This window comes from Aphelocoma coerulescens, chromosome 5, assembly GCF_041296385.1.
Source record: "Aphelocoma coerulescens isolate FSJ_1873_10779 chromosome 5, UR_Acoe_1.0, whole genome shotgun sequence".
In the NCBI taxonomy this organism is placed as follows: domain Eukaryota; kingdom Metazoa; phylum Chordata; class Aves; order Passeriformes; family Corvidae; genus Aphelocoma; species Aphelocoma coerulescens.
The window spans coordinates 6,604,907-6,624,882 of NC_091019.1; the positions used below are offsets into that span (position 1 = coordinate 6,604,907).

General features: G+C 42.6%; 1 protein-coding gene across 4 annotated transcripts in view; it reads left to right on the forward strand.

The window, feature by feature from the left end:
• The window catches only part of NELL1 (neural EGFL like 1), a 298,289-nt gene that overhangs the window by 228,071 nt on the left and 50,242 nt on the right, over positions 1–19,976 (forward strand). For all 4 annotated transcript variants that reach the window (XM_069016456.1, XM_069016458.1, XM_069016457.1 and 1 more), the window contains one exon: positions 1,361–1,456. In XM_069016456.1, the coding sequence (XP_068872557.1) occupies positions 1,361–1,456 (96 nt within the window). The remainder of the gene's footprint in view (positions 1–1,360; positions 1,457–19,976) is intronic.

Below are 19,976 nucleotides of genomic sequence, written 5' to 3' on the forward strand. Positions count from 1 at the left end.
CTGCCTTGCTTCAGGGGTGCTTATAATGTTCTACGATGATCTTCTCTAAAGCACTTTAGCATTCTCCTCCATAAAACACTATGGCATGCTATGAATTATATATTTACAGTAAGGCAGACGTGTCTGTCAGTTCAGTCATGAGATATGATGATATGCTTTTTTGCCTCTAAGTGGTTAACAATTGCAAAATATTCTTTTTAATGCCTAGAACTCTATTTACTTTATTTTTCTTTTTGGGTATTGGAAAATAAATCTTAAACATTTCTTCTGTTATCTAGCACTTTAAGCCTTTTCATAGCATTTGTAACATCTCTGCCAACACTCCATCTGTGATTTTAGCTTGCAGGAAACACTTTGCAAATCTGTTATTAGCTTAGATGCAGAGAGCTGCTGTTTAAATATTAATTGTAACTTCTCTCGTAAGTGCTGTCAAACCCACTCTGTCTCTTATGAAGTTCAATAAATATTGGGGGAGGGAGTGTGTCAGGGGTAGGGCCTGCTCATAGCTGTAGCAAGGGTCCTACTCAAGTTACCAGTATAAGGTAGAGAAGTGTTCTGATGCTTGTCCTCTCCTCTCTTGACCTCAGTTCCACAACTTGCACATACACGACAAAAAAAATAGAAAAGAGTAACTTTAAACAGTGAGCAAACTTCAAAGTGGACTTTCTGCCTAACTGGCTGTGAGCAAGAAGAACATCACACAGTGCTCACAGGAAAAGATGAGATCCATTGAGATCCATCAGCTGTTTGAAATCCTAGCTATTGGTCACATACACTTCTAAAGTACTTCAGTATTGCTCCATCCAGAATCACATTCAGTAGAGGCATTATATTGGGGTAGAGCCCTTCTCATATTTTCAGTCATGATCCTCACCCTATTTAATTTCTTAATTTCACAAAACATACTTTACACTTTAAAATAAAAATTTAAAAAGCAAAATATTATGTGTTTACAGACATTTCAGTGAAGTATTTGATAGAAGTGAAGAACACAGTGTTTAACACCATCCAGCCTGCCTGTTTTCTGTGGATTACCAGAGCATTATAATTGTCATATGCATATTTGATATAACTGAAAGATGATCAGCCCCATTAAAATCATATGATGTATTTTTTCCTCTCTTCTTCTTCCAGATGGTTACTAGTCTTTTATTGGTGAGGGGGTTTGCCTACGGTGTAATCTGAGATTTTTTTCCTCTTGTCATTTTAGTGAGTTACTTCTCTTTGTGTTTGCAGGTGGACTGAATTTTAATATGCTGAATTCTGTTAATTGCTTAGAATGTAGATGTTTTTCTTATTATCCTACAAATATATATTTTAAAAAATTAAGTATTACCCACATATTCCTTTTATCTTGCAGCATTCTGTGAAGAAGGGTGCAGATATGGTGGAACTTGTGTAGCCCCTAACAAATGTCTCTGCCCTTCTGGATTCACTGGAAGTCATTGTGAGAAAGGTAAAGCTTTACTGAAAAACACCTTCTTTGGTAATGAGAAGTATATGTGGAAGAAGTAATGACTTTCCATTCTTTCATTCTGCTTGATGCTTTCTCTCTGTTGAAGATATGGCTGTTCCATTTCTGCCTTTTCTGCACTGAAAGTTCATCTTGTCTAAAACTTTCCATGTTGAATTTTATCAGGGATATATCTGCTTTTGCTTCCAGTGTGCACTTCTAGTTAATTAGAAGGGACATTGAATGAAAAATATTTGCTCCACCAGTTTGCTGTGGTGCAAGCTCAAGGTTTCCTTCTGCTTTTCCTGAATTTGTTGTGCAAATTAGACCAGAATTTGGATGCTTGCTTTTCACTTCAGGTTATTGAATTATTAAGATTTGATTTGTTTCTTAGTCACAGTTTTTATAGAATCACAGCCTATTCAAAGATGTCTCACTAGTCATGATTAGATTCTACCTGTTCCCAGATTTTTCTTTTTCAAGATTTGTTTCTGACAGCCTCATAGTTCCACCTTTCAGTTTGTTTCACAAAGAGCTGGTTCCTTGTCTACCTTAAATGAGGAGAAAGGGATCTCACCAAACTTCATATAGGACTCATTATTTTCTTTATTTAGCAGATTTGGGATTTTATTTTGGTTTGTGTTTATTGAGGTTACATGTCACTTAACAAACTCAATGATGAGGGTTTTTTTGCACTGCATGTTTGTTAATTAACTGTTTACACTTGTATTTATTTTTGGATATGAAGTGGATTGTTAATGCAGGTTGTATGCTGTAGTATGGATGAGATTATAATTGGTGAATTTTTTTAGGAAGAAAAAAAATGAAAACGGAGAAATAACTGCTACAGTTAAATTAGTGGAACCACTTGTAACCCAGAGATTGTGCAGTAATTTGTGTGTTTATTGAAGTCACTTAAGCCCAGTTGTCAATAAATCTTCTTTAAGTAGCTTCTGAAAACTGCTAAATACTTCTATGGGTGTAGCCAAATCACTGTATACTAAAAGCCTGTAGTTTCTAGTTGTCAGCATTGTTTATGATTATTTAAGAGTGAACTAGGACATTAATATTTTCATCTCATCTAGAATAAATCTGGGTACTTATTTTTCTTTTGCCTCTAGCCTTTGGGTTATTTGTTTTAAATACAAAAACAACCTCCAGAGTCTCCTGCCATTCAGCAATGAGTCCCGGCAATATCATGGGGAAGAAATGCAAGACATTCCTACCTCAAAGCCCCACCTGCCGTGGCTCCCCAGCTGCTAATGCTTCCTGCTGGTTACCCATGTATAATTTGCTCATTCCTTTCTAAAACACGTGTTGCTCAGAGACATCAGTACATTCAGAGGGGTGCAGGATGCTAGAGATCTGTTCTGTGTATGTGACAGTATGGTAGTGCAAAACCAGTACCAGCATTGCCCTAAGGTGCCCTCCCTACCCAGGGCTCAGGCCAGATTTTAGCTCCTCTGCCTGTGATTCTGTCACCCAAGGATCTTAGAACATTATTTTTCCTTATAGCTATAAAGGGACTTTCATATCTAGAGTACAGATTCTCTAAACTATTGAAGTGATGGTTTAAAATTGATAAATGGAGGACATAACCATTTTTGACTTGTATGTTTCTCATGTCTTTTGTATTGTTTTGATCTACAGTATGAGTTAGCACACCAACTAAAGGAAGCATTGCAGGTATGGTACTCTCATTATATCAAGCAATTTAGAGGTAGATGTCAGAAGGCGATAGCTTCTGTGAATAAAATCTATACAACTTGAACCAGAAGTCAGTTTATTTTTTTCTTTGAAGATGTATAGGGTTTACTAGTATGCTACAAATCAAGATAATGATGCTAACTTTGAGAAATCTGACATACAAGCTAGTTTGACAATGAACAGGGCGTTGTGTATGAGAATTTGTCACATTTGAGTTGTGTTGGAGGGTTTGAAAACTTCAGCAGATACATCTTATGTCATATGCATATTTCAGTGGCTAAGTCCACATCAGATCTGTGAGAACAGCTTCAGCCTCCTGAAGGTATGTGTCCTGGCCAGACTAAATGTTCAGAGTAGAGAGGTGATGAACCACCTTTGAAGAGGGGTTCTTTTTGCTTCACTGATTACCCCTAGAAGATGTAGTGCTTTCAGGAGCAGGAGGCAGTTAGTAAAGGCTTTCCTCATTGTCTCACTGCAGTTTGCTGCAGTTTTTAAAGGACACCTAAGTATTCTAACCCCATGTTTGTTTTTTCTCCTGTCATCTTTAATATTAGAAATAAGCACTTTGTTTTATTTAGTATATGGTACCACTCCCTCAATCATTATGGCACAGACATAAGACAATGAAATGGTGGGGCAACATTTCAAATCAAAGCCTAAATGTTCTTGGCAAAACCTTGTCTGGTGGAAGCTCGTAGTGAAGTGAGGCATATCAGAAGTAAAGTGATGTGTTTTGGTAATGTGTTCAATTTGCCATGGTGCATTTGAAAATATCCTTCAAACTGACAACACAGCAACTTCTTATACATTATTTGTGAGATGAAAGGACTCATCACTAGCTAAAAACAGTATGACCCAAATTGGCTTCAATGCCATGTAAAGGGTAAAATGAGCCAGTAATTAGAAATGTTGTTGAAAAGCAGGTGTGTTTACTTCTGAATATGATTCATATGTTACTCATCGTTTCTGACTGCCTGGCTGAAATGGCTGAAATTATGATATTAGGTTAATTAAAAATTCAGAGATATTTGAGAAGGGTAGGATTTATACCAGTAATTTACTCAGGTGAAATTAAAATACACATTTAAGGCTTATGTATAGATACATAATTCAATGTGCTGCTAAGAAGAATTACCTCTTGCCAGTCGCTTTGGCTGACATGAGAAATCATCATAACAGTTGTGGGGCTATCTTTCCTTTTTGAAGGTGAACTGCAAATTGATATTCACAGATACTGTCAAGTAATTCCTTTCTCCATCCATTCTTTATAATGATGTTTCTTTAAGTATGTGCTTGATGCTTTTAACTGAATTTTTGTAGTATTTAGGATCTGATTCTATCTTCAAATCACTTCTTTTTTGTTGATTTTATGTTTTTCTGGCTAGGGCTGAAATCTGTGATCTCTGTGATTCGACCATTTGATCGTTGTGGTACTTGTGTTGGAAACCTTTCACGTTGGAATTTTTAGTGACATTGCTGTGTGATTCCAGCATGATGGCTGAGCTAGAGATAGGCATCCTTAACTGTACATAACACTGTGGGCTTGAACCCAAGTGCATCCTTGGCAGGGATCCCTGTTAAAGGCTTTTGAGAGACATTTTGGTGTGCAGAGAGGAGTACAAATACAGTACTCTGTGAGAATTGCTGGCAGCATGAACTCAAGTGCCCCAATTTTCCATTCATCTCATATTTTTGCAATCTTTAAAACAGAAAAACTCTAGATCATTCACTGAGCTGCTCTTTTCTGTCTGTGGATGAGCCACAGGTCAGTGGAGTTTCCATGCTGGTTTTGTGGACAGGTTCACAGTTATTTTGTATTTGTGGACTGTTAGTCACTGCAGCTACTGATGAAGTGGTGAGGATGAGATAAGACAGGACAATCTATGATATCAAAGGTAGGTGTAAACAGATGATTGAATGCCTGGAAATTGCAGGCATTCCTTGAACACCTGCCTGCATATGCTGGAGTCCTGTGCATCGGTCTAAGAAATACATCTGAACAGCTCTAGGATCTGCCCAGTGCTGGGGGTTATTTAGGGTGTCTGTCTCTACAAATCATAATTTGAGGTAATGAGCAGGAAACAGCAGAAGGGTTTGAAGCAGTGGGTTCCCAGCTAGGGACATGGAAAGGAAAGTGCAGTATTTTTCCAGGGGCTGCAGGAGGGCTTTTGGCAATGGGAGGGCACTGCCTCCAGAACAGATTCAAGACAAGTGCACCACAGCTTTTCTCCCCTGTCTTGTGACAGCTGCTGTCTGAAGTGGTACTCAATAAATGGGGAATATGTTTCTGGTAGAATAGAAGGGCTTTGCATGGGCTGGAGCTCATGGATGTGGATATTTCTGTGGTAGGGGTACGTGTGTGTGTTTAGTCTTTGAAGAGCACTGGAAAGAAAATATGCAGTCACATCACATACAATGATAGAGAGGTGTCAAAGAATTACCTGCTGATGATAAACAGAAGCAAGGGTAAGATACGACAGCAGAGCATCAGGATGTGATAATTACTAGGGTTATTTTTTCATGTTGTTTTGGGCTGTACCTGCAAAGAATTGTCTAATGTTGGGGTGAGAGGTCATTTTTGAGTATGTACAGTGGCTGAGAAATGTGCTTTGAATCTTATTAATCATATTGCGAGTAAGTAAATCAAGACTTGCTGTGTTGCACTAGTTATATATGGATTCTTCAGCACCTCACTGATTTCACAGGTGTGTAATGAAATGTTGCTGTGCTTACATCTTCAGTATGGGTTGTTACATCATGGAAATGAGGTCTTTAACTGATTGGTTTCATCATAGTTGGCAGTATCTGCAGTTGTTGTCTAAGAGGCTGCATAGCATCTGTGTTCTTGTCTCTTAAATTGCATCTTCTGGAATATATTGTCTTCTGCAGTCCTTTGGGTAAAACTCCCTATAGTCTCTATTCCTGTGGACTGTACAGTTAGAAAAAATGTGAGAATTTAATTTCTATGTGCAATTTCTTTGATTCTTAGGCTGGATCAATCTTTAGGTGTATATCTATCACAGACATTTCAGTCAAGGAGCCTGGTTTAAAAAATGAGCAAATAAAAACCAAAGCAAAGCAGAGGAAGAGATTTTTCCATGAGTATGGTAAGCTAAATGTCAAAACTCCCTGCCTTTTCTCTACCTATGATCTTTTTTGTAAAATAAGAGGTGAGGTTTATTTTGGGAAACAAACCAGCTGTGCAGTTGTGGGCTCAAGGCTTTGCATGAGATTCTTTCTAAAGCCTCTAATTTCAAGGTGAGGCAAAGCCAGGATAGCGTGAGACAAGAAGGGTGAAGCAAGTGACACTTAGTTTATCACAGAGAAAAGTGGCTGTGGTTGATATGTCATTCCTGAGGGTGTGACAGAGCCAGAGAAGGCAGATGTTCCAGGTGGCTGAGGTTGTCCTGCTCCATTTGCTGCCAAGCTGTTTGCAGCATTTGCCCCAGCAGTGCTTATTGCAAAATCACAAGGGGTGATATCTTAATATGATGGAAAAAACAAAGCTGTCATTTGTAAAGATACCAGGGAACAGATCAAAGAATATTTACTAGAAAAACCTGAGTAAGGCTGTCTCTGAGGATCAAGGGGACATCTGTCTGCAAATCAACAAGTAACTCTCAATGGAAGAAAGAGTTCTCAGTGTCAATCTCCCAGACCAAGAACACTATTCACCACCCAGCTGACCCTCACATGAGGAGACAACTCATCAGTGTTTACTCTGCCTCATAGGCTCTAACAGTTTGATTTTAAAAGCCAGGTAAAAACACTAAGCAGACACTGGGTTTGGGGTGGTGGTTTGTTGGGTTTTTAATGCAATAAATATTTTTATCTTCCTGTGTAGTTTATTTGTTATGTGCAGGTCTTTGGGTCTGTGTATTTTTCTTTGTTTCTAATTAAAGGAATATCAGCTATATTAATCTTTTATGTTACCCAAGACGGTATCTTGACAAGTAACAAATGGTTCTAACGTTCTAGTGTTTTACTAGTTACATGACTTGTGGTCATATGTATTGGGTTTGTATGGCAGAGTTTTGGTAGGGGAGAGAGAGCAGGGAGGCTCCTCTGGAGAAGCCACCAGAAGCTTTTGCCCTGTCCAAGACAGACCCAACAATGGCCAAGGCCAAGCCCATCGGTGACATTGGTATTGCCTCTAGGATAATGTATTTAAAAAAGGCAAAATGTTACTGAACAACAGCAACTGCAGCTGGACAGAGGAGTGAGAACATGAGAACAACAGCTTTGCAGACACCCGGGTTACTGAAGGTGGGGGGGAGGTGCCTGTCTTTCCTAGGTGAGACAACAGCATGCTGTGGGGAGTATTGGCTATCCTAGCTAAACAGGCAGAAAAATGTTAGGACCTCTCTTTGCCATATACTTAGCACCTGGAAATCACCAGGGGAAAGGGAGGTTGGTTTGTTTCTGTTTTCTTTGTTAATTTTGGCTGTTGCTACACAGTGTTGGATGTTTATTCATCCATAAATTCTAATTAAGTACTACAGGAGGAACATCATGTTTAGATTAGGAGCAGCAAACTCTGAACTCTAAATATAAAAGCCCTGTGTTTCTGCTGAACTTCCTACAGCTGAGAGACTATATGGCCAAACTTTGTGCAAAAGCCTTGCTCTAACTGAGGCACTGGAATTGGTTCTCTGTTGGAGGCTGTGTTGCTTTGGTCCTTTCACAGAGCGCTGAGTCCCTAATTCAGCATCTGTCCAGTTTATCACCAGGAACATCTCTCACATGTTCTGTGTGCAGGCATATCTGCTTCAGGTTCCTCTTAGATTCTGAGGACCCAAACAATGCAATTTAGATTTGTTTCAAGGGGCAGAATCACCATTGAATCGTTTTAAAGAAAACAAAGAACTACAAAACATTCAAAATTCTGAGCAAATACTTGTATTTGAGCAAATATTTGTATTTGAGCAAATTCATATGTTAATGAAATTTTCATTTTGCAACTAAGAGGTTTCCATATATGAAGCTTTCCTTGTGATGTGAGCTGTACAGAAAAGACAGTTGCTTTGAAATACCAACTTCATGGTGAATTAACTACAAATGACATCTCATTTTACTGTGATTAAAAAAAACCCCAGCAAGTCTGCTTTTGAGTGCAGTGCAGTAATGCTAATTTATGACTTAGCTTGCCAGGACATTACAAGCCCTTTTTTTTTTTTTGACTTTTTTTCCAAGCAGATGCCTACATCAGTAAAAAACAGTAATTCTACAGAGAATTAGGTGGTAGACCAGCTAAAAACTGAATAAAAACTACCTCAGGCTGTCCAGCTATAGGCACTATTTAGGGAACATTACTGAGTTTAATAAGCTCTTTGCCACCTTACTTTTTCTTATTAATAGCTGGCTCTGGACTGGAGAATCAACCATGAATATTTAAGTTTGCTGATAACCTAGAAATAGAACTCCAGACTCAATAAAACTCAAGCAGGCATAGAGAGGTAGTTAAAATTTTTAACACAGGAATCCTCTTGGCTTCAATGGGAATTTCACCTGAATCGAAGCCTTAGGATCTGGTGCAACTGAATTAGGTGAAATGAATAATAAAGGGCTCTAGTGAAATAAAAGAGCAGCTAGAGTGGAGTTTTTGTGCGTAACAATCTGTGTAACTTGAAGCTACCAATGATGAATACACCATTTTTAACTCCTTGATCTAACTAGCTAATCTAGGAGTAAGATCCTGTTCAAACAGTAGAGAATTCAGCCTCATAAGAAAATTTGTACAACTCTGAGAATGTTACTGTGTGGAGCCATGTTTCTGCTGAAGTTTAAAATAGTGAATGCTAACATATTTCATGAGTGATCTCACTGAAATTAATCAAGGTCTAGTGAGGGAGAATGTGCCTCATTCATCAGAACCAGCATATGAAACCAATTTCTTTTTGAGAAATACTCCAACAAGTGAAGGGAATGGAGAAAACCAACATGCCAATTTGTACAGGTAATTGTGTGTTTAATTCTGACAAAAAGTCAGTTTTTCTGCATTTCTTTCTTTTTTAAGATTTTTTTCCCCTGAAAAACTTAAGGTACAAGAATACTCTAAGCAAATGAAGTAAATGTAACCAGCAAGCTGGCACTGACTGTGGGAGGTCACTGGGATCCCACGTCCTGTCCGCAGTCTTTCTCCCGTGGGTGGCTGACACTCAGCTCAGCCCTCCGTGGCTGTGCAGCCCACCAGGGCCAGCAGGACCCCGATGGCCAAAGCCATGGCAAGCATCCTCTCAGGACAGGCTGGCCCACTCAGGATGGCAGAATCCTGTGGGAATTGGGCTCTCTGGGCATCCTCTCTGCTTTTAGCTGTTGCCAGTGTCCTTGTCCCGCAGATCCTGGCTCTGCCAAGTACCACCGGCTTCTCTGGGTGCTGAAGGGTATCCAATGGGGGAGGCAGAGTGGTGCGAGGGACAGTGATCTTCCATTTGGCATTGCTGGGGACAACTTGGACGAGAACAATATCCATGAGGCTGTGGCATTGGATGGGATTCACCCCAGTATCTCCCAGCAGGAACCCCCTAAATCATCTACCCAAGCTCCTGAAAGCCCAAGGAGGTCCATGCTGGCTCAATGCTCTCCAGCTGTATGCGACTTGACAGCAAGGGCTTGGACTTTCCAGGAAACTCCAGCCCTCTTAATCTAATCTTGATAGCAGGAAAAATGGTGGAGAAGGTCATACTTGGCACTACTGGGAAGTGATGGAAGGACAATGCCAGCATCAGCCACGAACAGTGTGAAATAACAGAGGGAAATTCCTGTCTAACTGATTGATTATCCTGCTTCCATAAGGTCACCTGTCTCATGGGTGATGGGAAGGCATTGCAGGTTGTATTTCAGGATTTTAAGAGGAGTTTTGATCCTGTCCCTCACAGAATCCTTCTGGAACAGGTGTCCAGATGTGAGATGAGCAGGGACAGGGTGTGCTGGGTGAAGAACTGGCTGATGTACTGGTTTTCAATGGGATAGGATCCATTTTCTTCCCAGGAAGTGGGACAGAGCTGGATTTGGATTCAGGATGGGAATGCGGTGGATAGCACGTGGATGGTTTGGATGTTGCTGAGCGGGGCTTGCCCTCCCCAAGGACTTTACAGTGTCCCATTGGACAAGCCATGTCCCATGCTCTGCCAGCAAGGAGGTGACACCATCATCGTTCCCCTCCTCAACCCTGTGTCCTACTTAGACAAGAATCTTCCACCCACTCTGCTCCAGGGGGCCCTCAAGTGCCTCACAGAGGAGCCAAGGAGCCCCTGCGGCTCCCAGGTCCTCCAGGCCTCGGGCCACCCCTCGCAAGCGGCCACGTGCTCCCGCGAGCCCCCTGGACAGCCCCTGCAGCTGCGGCCCCTGCGTGGCAGTGGCCCAGGAGCTGCAGGAACTGATGCTGCTGCTCTGGGCTCGCAATGGGACATGGGTGCCGCTCTACTCTGGGATGTGGCAGGCCTTGTGGAAAGAACTGGAGGAGCTGCTGAAGCGAGGCCACCTGCCCTGCTGTGGCTCGGCCAGCTCCTCCAGGAGCCTCCATCCCTTCAAGAGGCTGCTCCCAGCAAGATTCTCCATCCCTGGGAAAGCCTCCAACCTTTCAAGGACTTCGTTCTGTCAGAGATCCTTCATCCGTCCGGGAACATCAGGCCATCAGAGATCCACCATCCTTCTGGGAGCTTCCATGGCCTCTGACAGCCTCCAGCCATTCAAGAGGCTCCAGCCCTCCAAGAATCTCCCTTCTTCCAAGAGCCTCCCTCCCTCTGAGAGCCTCCCCATCTCTGAGAATGTGCATTCCTCTGAAAGCCTTGACTTCCAAGAGCTACCGTTCCCTCTGACAGCTTCCAGCCCTGAGAGTCTCCCTCCCTCTGAAAGCCTACCTGTTTCTGAGAACCTTCAGCCCTCAGAAAACCAGCACCTTCAAGGAGTCTCCATTCCCTCAGAGAGCCTCACTCCTGAAAGTCTCCATCCCTGCCAGAGGCTCAGTGAGACCTGCTGGCCTGAGGACAGTGGCGACCCCATGGAAAGGTCTCCCAGCTCCCTTGGAGCCAAGAATATCAACCACACGGGCACATTCCTCAGTGCTGATGTGGCCAGGTAAAGCCCAGACATAAAAATGGGAGTGCAGCCTGAGCCAGGGGAGCCTTCTCAGGAGGAGCAAATAGAGGAGCAGTGAGTGTCCTGGAGCCAGCAGTTGCCGGCCCACAGCTCCCAGGACGCTGTGCCGGCTGCGCCAGCTGGCAACAGCTCTTGCCTGGCAGCGGAGACAACCCTCAAGAGACCCAGGAGGTTCCTCCATCTCCAGGAAGCTGCTCCGAGACGGCCACCGACCACCAGGAAGGCCTTGCTGGTAGCAGGTGAGATCTTCTAAGGAGCAGAACAACTGAATAAATTAGGATTTTCCCAAAGAGCTGTCTGAGTGTTTGCACTGGTCTGGATTGACTGGGATAGGGTTCCTTTCTTCCCAGGAACTGGTGCAGAGCTGGTTTTGGATTCAGGATGGGAATTCGGTGGATACCACACAGATGGTTTCATTGTTGCTGAGCAGGGCTTCCCCTCCTCTGGACTCTGGAGTGCCTAATGGGATAATCCATGTTTTTCGTTGGGAAGAGAGGGAGGAGTGTTGAAGACAGAGGCAAAGAATGCATTAAACACCTGTGCTGTGTCCCTGTCCCTGTTTGTGAGGTGACCATCCACATCCTGGAAGGGGACAGTGTTACTTCTGCAATGTTTTTTTCCACTGATATATTTAAAAACACTCTTTTTATTGTGCCCCACATTTCTGGCCACCTTCCTCTCCAGCTGAGCTTTCACTGCACCAAATTTCTCCCTACAGTGGCAAGAAACATCTCTGTATTCTTCTTGTGACCTTGCTTCCACTGGGCACACAGCTTCCTTTTCCATCCTCTTTGCCAGAGAAGAAGCCTTCTGCCTCGCCTGCTTGGCTTCCAACATTTGGGAATCTCCTGCTGCTGTGCCTTTGGAGGTGATGTTTCAAAATTGACCAGCACGGATGGACCCCAGCACCTGCAAAAACATTGTCCCTGGAGACCCTGCTTAGCAGTTCCCTGAGCAGTCTGAAGTCTGCTCTCCTCATGGCCCGAGCTGAGGTTTTGCTGGCCCTTTTCCTCTTGTCAGAGGTTTGAAACTCGATTGATTTGTGGTCGCTGTGGCCAAGACGGCCGCCAGTCCCCACCTGGCTCAGGGCACGTGGGACTCAGAGGGCGGCCTGGCTCCAGGGGGGCTGAGCTGGAGAGTCCTGGGCTGCGGGGGGCTTCCCGCTTTCCTGGGAGGAGACTCCCTGGGGAGGAAGAAGGGTCTGGCATGAGCCACAAGGCCCCTGGCCGAGGGACGGTAGCGGGGGACGTGTCCGTAGCGGATGCTGTCTGGGAGGAACTGTGGCAAGGAGTGGGTGTGGGGCTGGGGGTGTCCCAGAGCTCAGTGAGGGTGTTCCCCCAGCCCAGCAGGCAGAAAGCCCCTGGCTCACAGCAGGAGCCAAGTTCCAGGTCACCAGGAACAGCCCCCGCCCTCACCAGTGCTCCCAGCCTCCCACAAAGGTTGGTTATGCCCATGGGTGCTGCCAAGGTTCCCCATGGGAACAGGGCTGGACACCCTAAAAAGGGGGGTCAACACCCCAGGGGCAAAGCCAGCGCAGGGGAGGATGAGTGGGATGAGTGTGAGAGGACCACCTCTACCCCTCCCATCCCGCACCAGGGAGCAGGGACCTTCCTGGGACAGCTCCAGGAGGATATTCAGGACCATCCTTGCCTGGGACAGGGGTGCCAAGGAGATCCAGGAGGGATCAGTGTCCAGCTCTGTGTCCTGGGACACCCTGCACCCTGTTCCCCATAGCCCTGATTTTCAGGAAGGAGCCACAGGAGCCTCCTGGCCATTGCTGGATTTTTCTTTCAGGAATTCGCTGTGGAGCTCGTTTGTCTTTTTTTTGCCTCTTTCTGAGCTCCTGTAAACATGGCATGGAGCTGAAAGGGGCAGAAGGGAGGGAGACCACACAGCTGGGGGACTCTTGGGCAAGATCTTTTCCCATGTTGATCAGAATGAATCACCACAAAAGCCTCAGCCACTTGCTTTCATTGGGCTGACATTTGGAGGAAGAGATCATGTCCCCATTCATGTAATCCTTGAAAGGTGAATAAAATGGGATAAATCACTTTCTTAGGTGATTTATGTAGATTGTAGCATATGTACAATGAGGATAACTAATCCAGTTATTTTGCTTGAAGGACTTAGGGTGAAAGTGTGAGTTAAACCCTTGAAGGGAGTGCCATCCCCTCTTTACTGACATAGCCTCTGTAACATCCACTAATCTGTTGAATTTCAGTCCTTCATAGTATCTGTTTTTGCAAGAGTAACACCCATGGTTTTCAACAGTTTGCTCTAGGAAGAGTTATAAATTGTAGAATACTTCACTACAGGGAAGAAGCTACAATCAAAGGAGGTGACTCTTTGCAGAATCTGCTGAATTACATTCAGCGTGTGGAGTCCAGACAACAAGTTTATCTTTAGGATTGTACTCATATGTACGTAGAGAAAAGAAATGAAATAGGAAGTTTTGCTGATACCGAACCTTAGAAAACTTCCTTTTCCCCTTCCAGGCTTTTTCTCTATCAAGTGAACCATTTTTATGGTCCATAGTTTCTTTGCTAGTGATGTGTCAGTTCTCTGCAGAAAGTACATGATGTACCCAAAGACTCCCCTTCACAGTAGACTTTTTCTGGATAATCCAACATACCATGCCTGGTAAAATATTAAAAATAAATAAATAAATCAATAGAGTAATACCTGTTGGGTGTGAAAGAAACTTGCAAATCTGTCTCTTAGAAACTGTGGCATTAAAGCCTGTTCCAGATTCAGTGCACACTAACTCACTGTGCAGATTACTGTTGCTTTTGTTAGGCTTTTGTTCATGCCTGTTGTCCCCAGAGAAGGAATATGCAAGATGTTAAAATAATACTGTGCTTAATGTAGGGTAGGTATGAAGCATAAAAGGAAACTTGTATGGTTCTGGTTGAATATTTCCTTTGCTAGTTCCATTATGATTGAATCAACTTTAAAATAACAGTCATACTCAACCTCCAGGAACTATATGTCAAAGTTATTTTCCAACTTTTTATAATGTTACGATAAAAATCTGTTCAGTCCTTCACATTTGCAGAAATAGAGTTCTTCCTAAATACATCAATCATTTTCTTGCTTTTAAAAAGGAACCTCTGATTTAGCAACTCAGGCAGTTCAATAGCTGGAGTTTCCTACTACTTAAGATGTGCAACATCTGAATTATTTCTTTCAGCGTTTAGTATCTACTAAGTAGATCAGTCATTTCAGAGACAAGCAGAATGGTAAAGTTTATATGTGAAAGAGTGACATTACCTTTCTTAGTTGATTTTTTTTCTGAAGAGACATTCTCTGTATGTTGGCAGTCTAATCTTTGGAATGGTACTCATTTATCTTTTGAATGAGACATGAAATGAAAGCCCTAAACACTTCTGGTCATCAAAGATCCAGTTGAGTCTGTATCCTATTTCAGCCTGGGTAATTGAATTCTGCCTCCTTTAGCAATGTCAGTCAGAGAAATTACTTGAAATAGCTGTCTGGCTAACATGGAGTGGCACCCATGTCTTAATGTCATAGATGGCCGTGTTTCTGTGATAGGTTATGGATCCTTACAGCTTTTGATGGTAATTACATGGTTTTAAATGTGAATGACTCTTAGGTGGAGTACAGGCATGTGGGTGTGTGAGGGTGAGGTCATCCACTGTCCTTGTGATTGCACTGTCTTGGAAGCAGTGATATCTCTGATCTGGACAGCACAGTTTAGCCAGGGCCATTTACAGGTTCTTGCAGTCCTACCACATCATCTTGTTGTAAGCTGGTTGGCAGAGGTGCTCTTGGAGCTGAGAAAACTGGAAGGGCACTCATATTCTGATCAGGATCCCATGCATCACTCCCGCATGTGTTGTAGCCACCCAGCTTCTTTGTAATAGCCTGCTGGACCATTGCCAACTTGGGCTGTAGGCACGCTCAGTTCAAGAGAGATTAAATAGATTTTTCTCATTTTCAAGACAGTATTACAACAAGTTGCCAGGATGGGCCTGTCCTTACTTTTGCATTCGAGTCACTGACCTTGAAAACCAGTGGAAGTTTTCAGGCTCAGAAGTGAAATTGCTGTGTATTCATGAGGAGAAGGTTGGTTCTTCTCTAGAGTTTTATCAAAGTATTGACACTGTTTATCAGTCAATGTATGGCCAGTATGTGTATTTTACTTACTTACATGACCACTTAGGAGGATTGAATTCCAATCTACAGATGTTTTATGAAGATCTCCTGCATTTTCATTGGATGTTTTGGAGCACGGGTGGTACTGCAGTATGAGAGAGATGTTCAGTTATTGGTAGTGGTTTTGTAAGGAAAAACTTGTCTCTGGCAATTGTTTGTGATTAGATTTCCTGGAAGGAGACTGTACTAGTTTGAAAACAAACCAGTGAGAGGTACCAAGTCAGAATAACAATTTAATGGAAATTAAAGAAAAGGAACAGAAAGTAAAAGAAAACACTGACAGAGTCAAGATACAACCTGAGTCCCTGTTAGGCAGGGTAGTGGTAGCAGTCTGGTGGAATGGTGGCTGCAGTCCTCTGAAGTGGTTATCCTGTAGTAGAAGGGGTCTGCTCTTCCTCAGAAAGTCCAGCGGTGGCTGTGTAGCTCCTATCCTCTGGAAATCCAGTGGAGCCCCGTGTCTTTCATGCTCAGAGTCCCAGTTATATCCACGATGGGATGCTTGGTTCCTCCCTCTGGGTGGAGCATCTCACAATGGGGTAATGAGTCATGAGGCCAAGTGTTGATTAGGCTCATTAACAGAAGATAGTCTGGAGGGAGTTATCTTTGAGTCATGCAGCGGGACAATGATGGGCCATTAACAGAAAGATAGTCTGGGGGGAGGAGGCAAGGAAACACTGCCCCACCTGATTTCAACAGCTCATGAGGATGGTAATAGAATACACCTCAACCCAGGACAGAGACCAAGCAGTTTCTCTGGTTTTGGGTGGTTGGTTTGTTTTCTCTTTACCACAGACTGGGTAAAGAATGTGCTGTGAGCTATGTCAGCCCCTGCAGAAAATAAGTTTAGTAGTTGTACTGGGTTTGAGGGGCCAGGTCTTGGGAGTTGTCAAGGCTACAGGGATGGCTTCTATGAGGAGCTCCCAGAAGCTTCCCCCATGTCCAGAGCAAAGGCCAGCCAGTTTCAGGACAGACCCACTGCTGGCCAAGGCTGGGCCAATCAAGAATGATAGTAATGCCTCTGGTAACAGATTTAAGAAGGGGGGGGGGAAGTTATTGTGGAGAAGTAATTTCAGGCAGAGAAGAGCAGGGTGAGAATATGTGGGAGGAACAACTCTGCTGAAACCCAGGTCAGTGCAGAAAGAGGGGCAGGAGCTGCTCCAGGTGCTGGAGCAGATTCCCCTGCAGCCCGTGGTGCAGCCCGTGGTGAGGCAGCTGTGCCCCTGAGCCCATGGAAGGCTTGGAGATGCACAGATCCACCTGCAGCCTGGGGAGGAGCCCACACCAGAGCAGGGGGATGCCCAAAGGAGGCTGTGAACCTGTGGGAAGCCCATGTGGAGCAGAGTCCAAGCAGGACCTGCAGACCCTTGGAGAGGGGAGTCCATGCTGGAGCAGGTTTCCTGGTAGGACTTGTGACCCTATGAGGGACCCATGTTGGAGCAGGATGTACCTGAAAATACTGAACACTGTGGAAGAGTGACCCACACTGGAGAAGTTCATGGAGAACTGTCTCCCATGGGAGGTATCCCACACTGGAGAAGGGACAGGACTCTTCTCCCAGAGCAGCAGCAGGAATAACCTGTGATGAACTGACCATTACCCCCATTCCCCATCTGCCCATGTGCTGTGGAGGTGGAGGAGGCAGAGTGTGGGAAAAAAGGAGGGGTCAGGCTAAGGTGTTTTTAAGGTTTATTTTACTTCTCATTATTGTGCTCTGAATTTTTAATTGATAAATTCAATTAATATCTATAATTATAGCCTGTTTTGCCAGTGGTGGTATTTGGTGAGTGACCTCTCCCTGTCCTTATCTCAACTCATGAACTTTTGCTATATTTTCTCTCCCCTGTTCAGCTAAGAAGGGAAGTGATAGAGAGGCTTTGGTGGGTGTCTGGCATCCAGCCAGGGCTACCCACTGCAGTAGTGTGACTGGACAGGGGCTTTATTCCCTGATACTCATTCTCTCAGGACAGCTGTTCTGTCCAACTCTTGTGACAGCCATAGCTCTGGAACACCTATTGGTCTGTCCGAAATGAATTTAAAATGGGAGAAAAATCTTTGTGTATCACAAGAGATTTTTGTTTTGTGTCTGTTACAACTCTGGCAGGTTGTGAATTCTCAAGTTAATGGAAGCTGCTTTTTGGGATGGGACTTTAATTTTCTAGAAAAGCCTTTCTGTCCCCCACCTTTAATTGTTTTGTTTTTCACCCTTGGAATGTCCAACACAGAGTTTTTCAATTCTCTCCATTAACTGTGTGGAGAAAGTAAATATTTTATTCATCCCTCAGAAGTTTTCTTCCATTTTCCCATCTGAAATCTTGTTCTTTTATAGACAAATCTCCAGCTTTTATAGCAGTTACAGCTGATGCCATTTGAGGTGTGTGTGCTGACAGCAGTAACAACTCCCTCAGCGATACCATTAATCATTTGCAGGTTGGGGAGTCAGATATGGTGTGATAATGCCTGGCTATTCCTAAGGCCTCCCTTTTGAGATGACTGAGTCATGAGTCATAGGTTTCTTTTTGAAGAGAGATTTGATTTTTTTTCTTTTTCAATCTCTCCTCCCCTTATCTTTTCTCAGCAGGTTTTATTAGGTGTATTCATTACTGAATAAGATGAAAGAAGGTCACATGTGTAGATGGATGGTGGTGGATCACTGAGGATGCAGAATCTGATCAATATTGAGCAGAATTTCTCTATATCTAATATCTGTCTCACTGAATTGACTGTAGGGGAATTTTTCAGATCCTCTCCATGATATGTATAGTTTTCAAATGTGAAAAGAATTAAGTACATTACAGAAGGAGGTAGACCACTACTCCCTCATCCAGCCACTATAAAAAGACACATCTCTGTTAAAGTTGTAGGTTGTCCTAGTTGTGCTAAAAGTTTCCTTACTGTGTGTTAAATAAATTAACTGCTGTGTTAAATCCATTATTATATCTTCTTGCTACAATCTGCAGAATTAAATTGGTCACTTAGTCGATTTGCTGTATAGCTTCAACAGTGAACTGATTCACTGTAAAAATAAATTGAAATAGCTCCTTTGGAGGAAATTCTTCCAGGGAGAAGGAACATCCAAAGCGAGAAATGTGATATAGTTGACATTGCTACTCTGTTAACTCGTGGAAAAATGGAAGACATGTCACCTTATTGCATTTAATGGGATTTTTCATGAACGCTAAATTCAATCTAGTTAAAGAAACTTATATATAGTATATTCACATTTCTAGATTTCATGTTTCACTCTTCTTTACACTTCTGTATATTAAGTGCCAGACTTAAAGGGCATAGACATTTTTTCTAAGCCAAATTGAGAAGTAAAATGAGGGAAGAATTTTGTGTCAGTCAAACCTAAAAATAACTGCCTGTATGTGCAACAACCAATTTCTGTTTTCCACTGAAGGAAAGATAGCTGTTTTAGAGTCATGAAGAAAAGGGTCCAATCAAACCAGGGAGTAACTCCATAAATGTTTTTCTTTTCATTACTAGAATGTCTTACTTTTGAATATAAATAGAAAGATGATACCTAACGTGAAGGACTGACCATATCAAAAGCATAAGGTAAAAATCAAAATACTTTATGAACCCGTAAAGACCCACTGACTTTCTGGTTTCCGTAAGCTTTTCATTTGTACTGAAACAGGCTGAAAACCCTGACCTATTAAATTTGGGGAAAAGGGATTTTGTGAAAACTTAATTATCTGAGTGATAAAAGGCTTTGTCAGTCTTTACCCCAGTAAGTTGTCTTCCACTACGAGTAGTCATGTGGATTTCAGTTGTCTAATAATGATGTAAAGTACAGCTCAGTGTAATGCTAACCAAGGAAAATTAATCAAAAAGATAGAATTAATGAAAGGAACATTAAGTGGTAATATGTATTCAGAAAACATTCGAAAGTAACATTTGATTCAGAATATATGAGTCACTTATCTGACATTGTGAGCATCAAGCTTTACAAATATTGGGATATATTATAAGGTTGCAGTTTGTCTATTTTTAAAGAAGTTGTATAGCACTTAAGAATTATAGTTGGCTCCTTCCCAGGTCAGTAGACAATTCTAAATTTCTGGACTCAGAATGAAGCGGTTGTTCAGTCCTCCAGTTTCAGATTGCTCTAGTGAATGAATAAGCACTGGTGGGAACTAGAAGGATAGGAATATCTTCTTTTTGTGGCTCGGAAGATTTTGGCTGGGTGAATTTTAATCTTCACTGGAAAAAACCCTTGTATTAGTGTACAGTGTTGCAAAAATGCTTAAATTGGATAGAACAAAGGCCACATAATGCTGGCATTCTGACTTATAAGATCATGCACACACAGAAAATTTGAGGAATGTAAGCAAAGAAACGAAACTTAAGAATGGAGGGTGTAATTCCAGTCTTTCTCTCTGTGTGTATATCATATTGGCACATGATGTGAATATTTGTACTTTTTGGGAATGCTGCCACAAGTAAGGCAGCAGAACTTGCTTAGCACAGAGCATCTTTTCTCTAGATTGTGTAGGAAAGTATATGTATGTATATGAATGTATGTAGTGTTATTAGT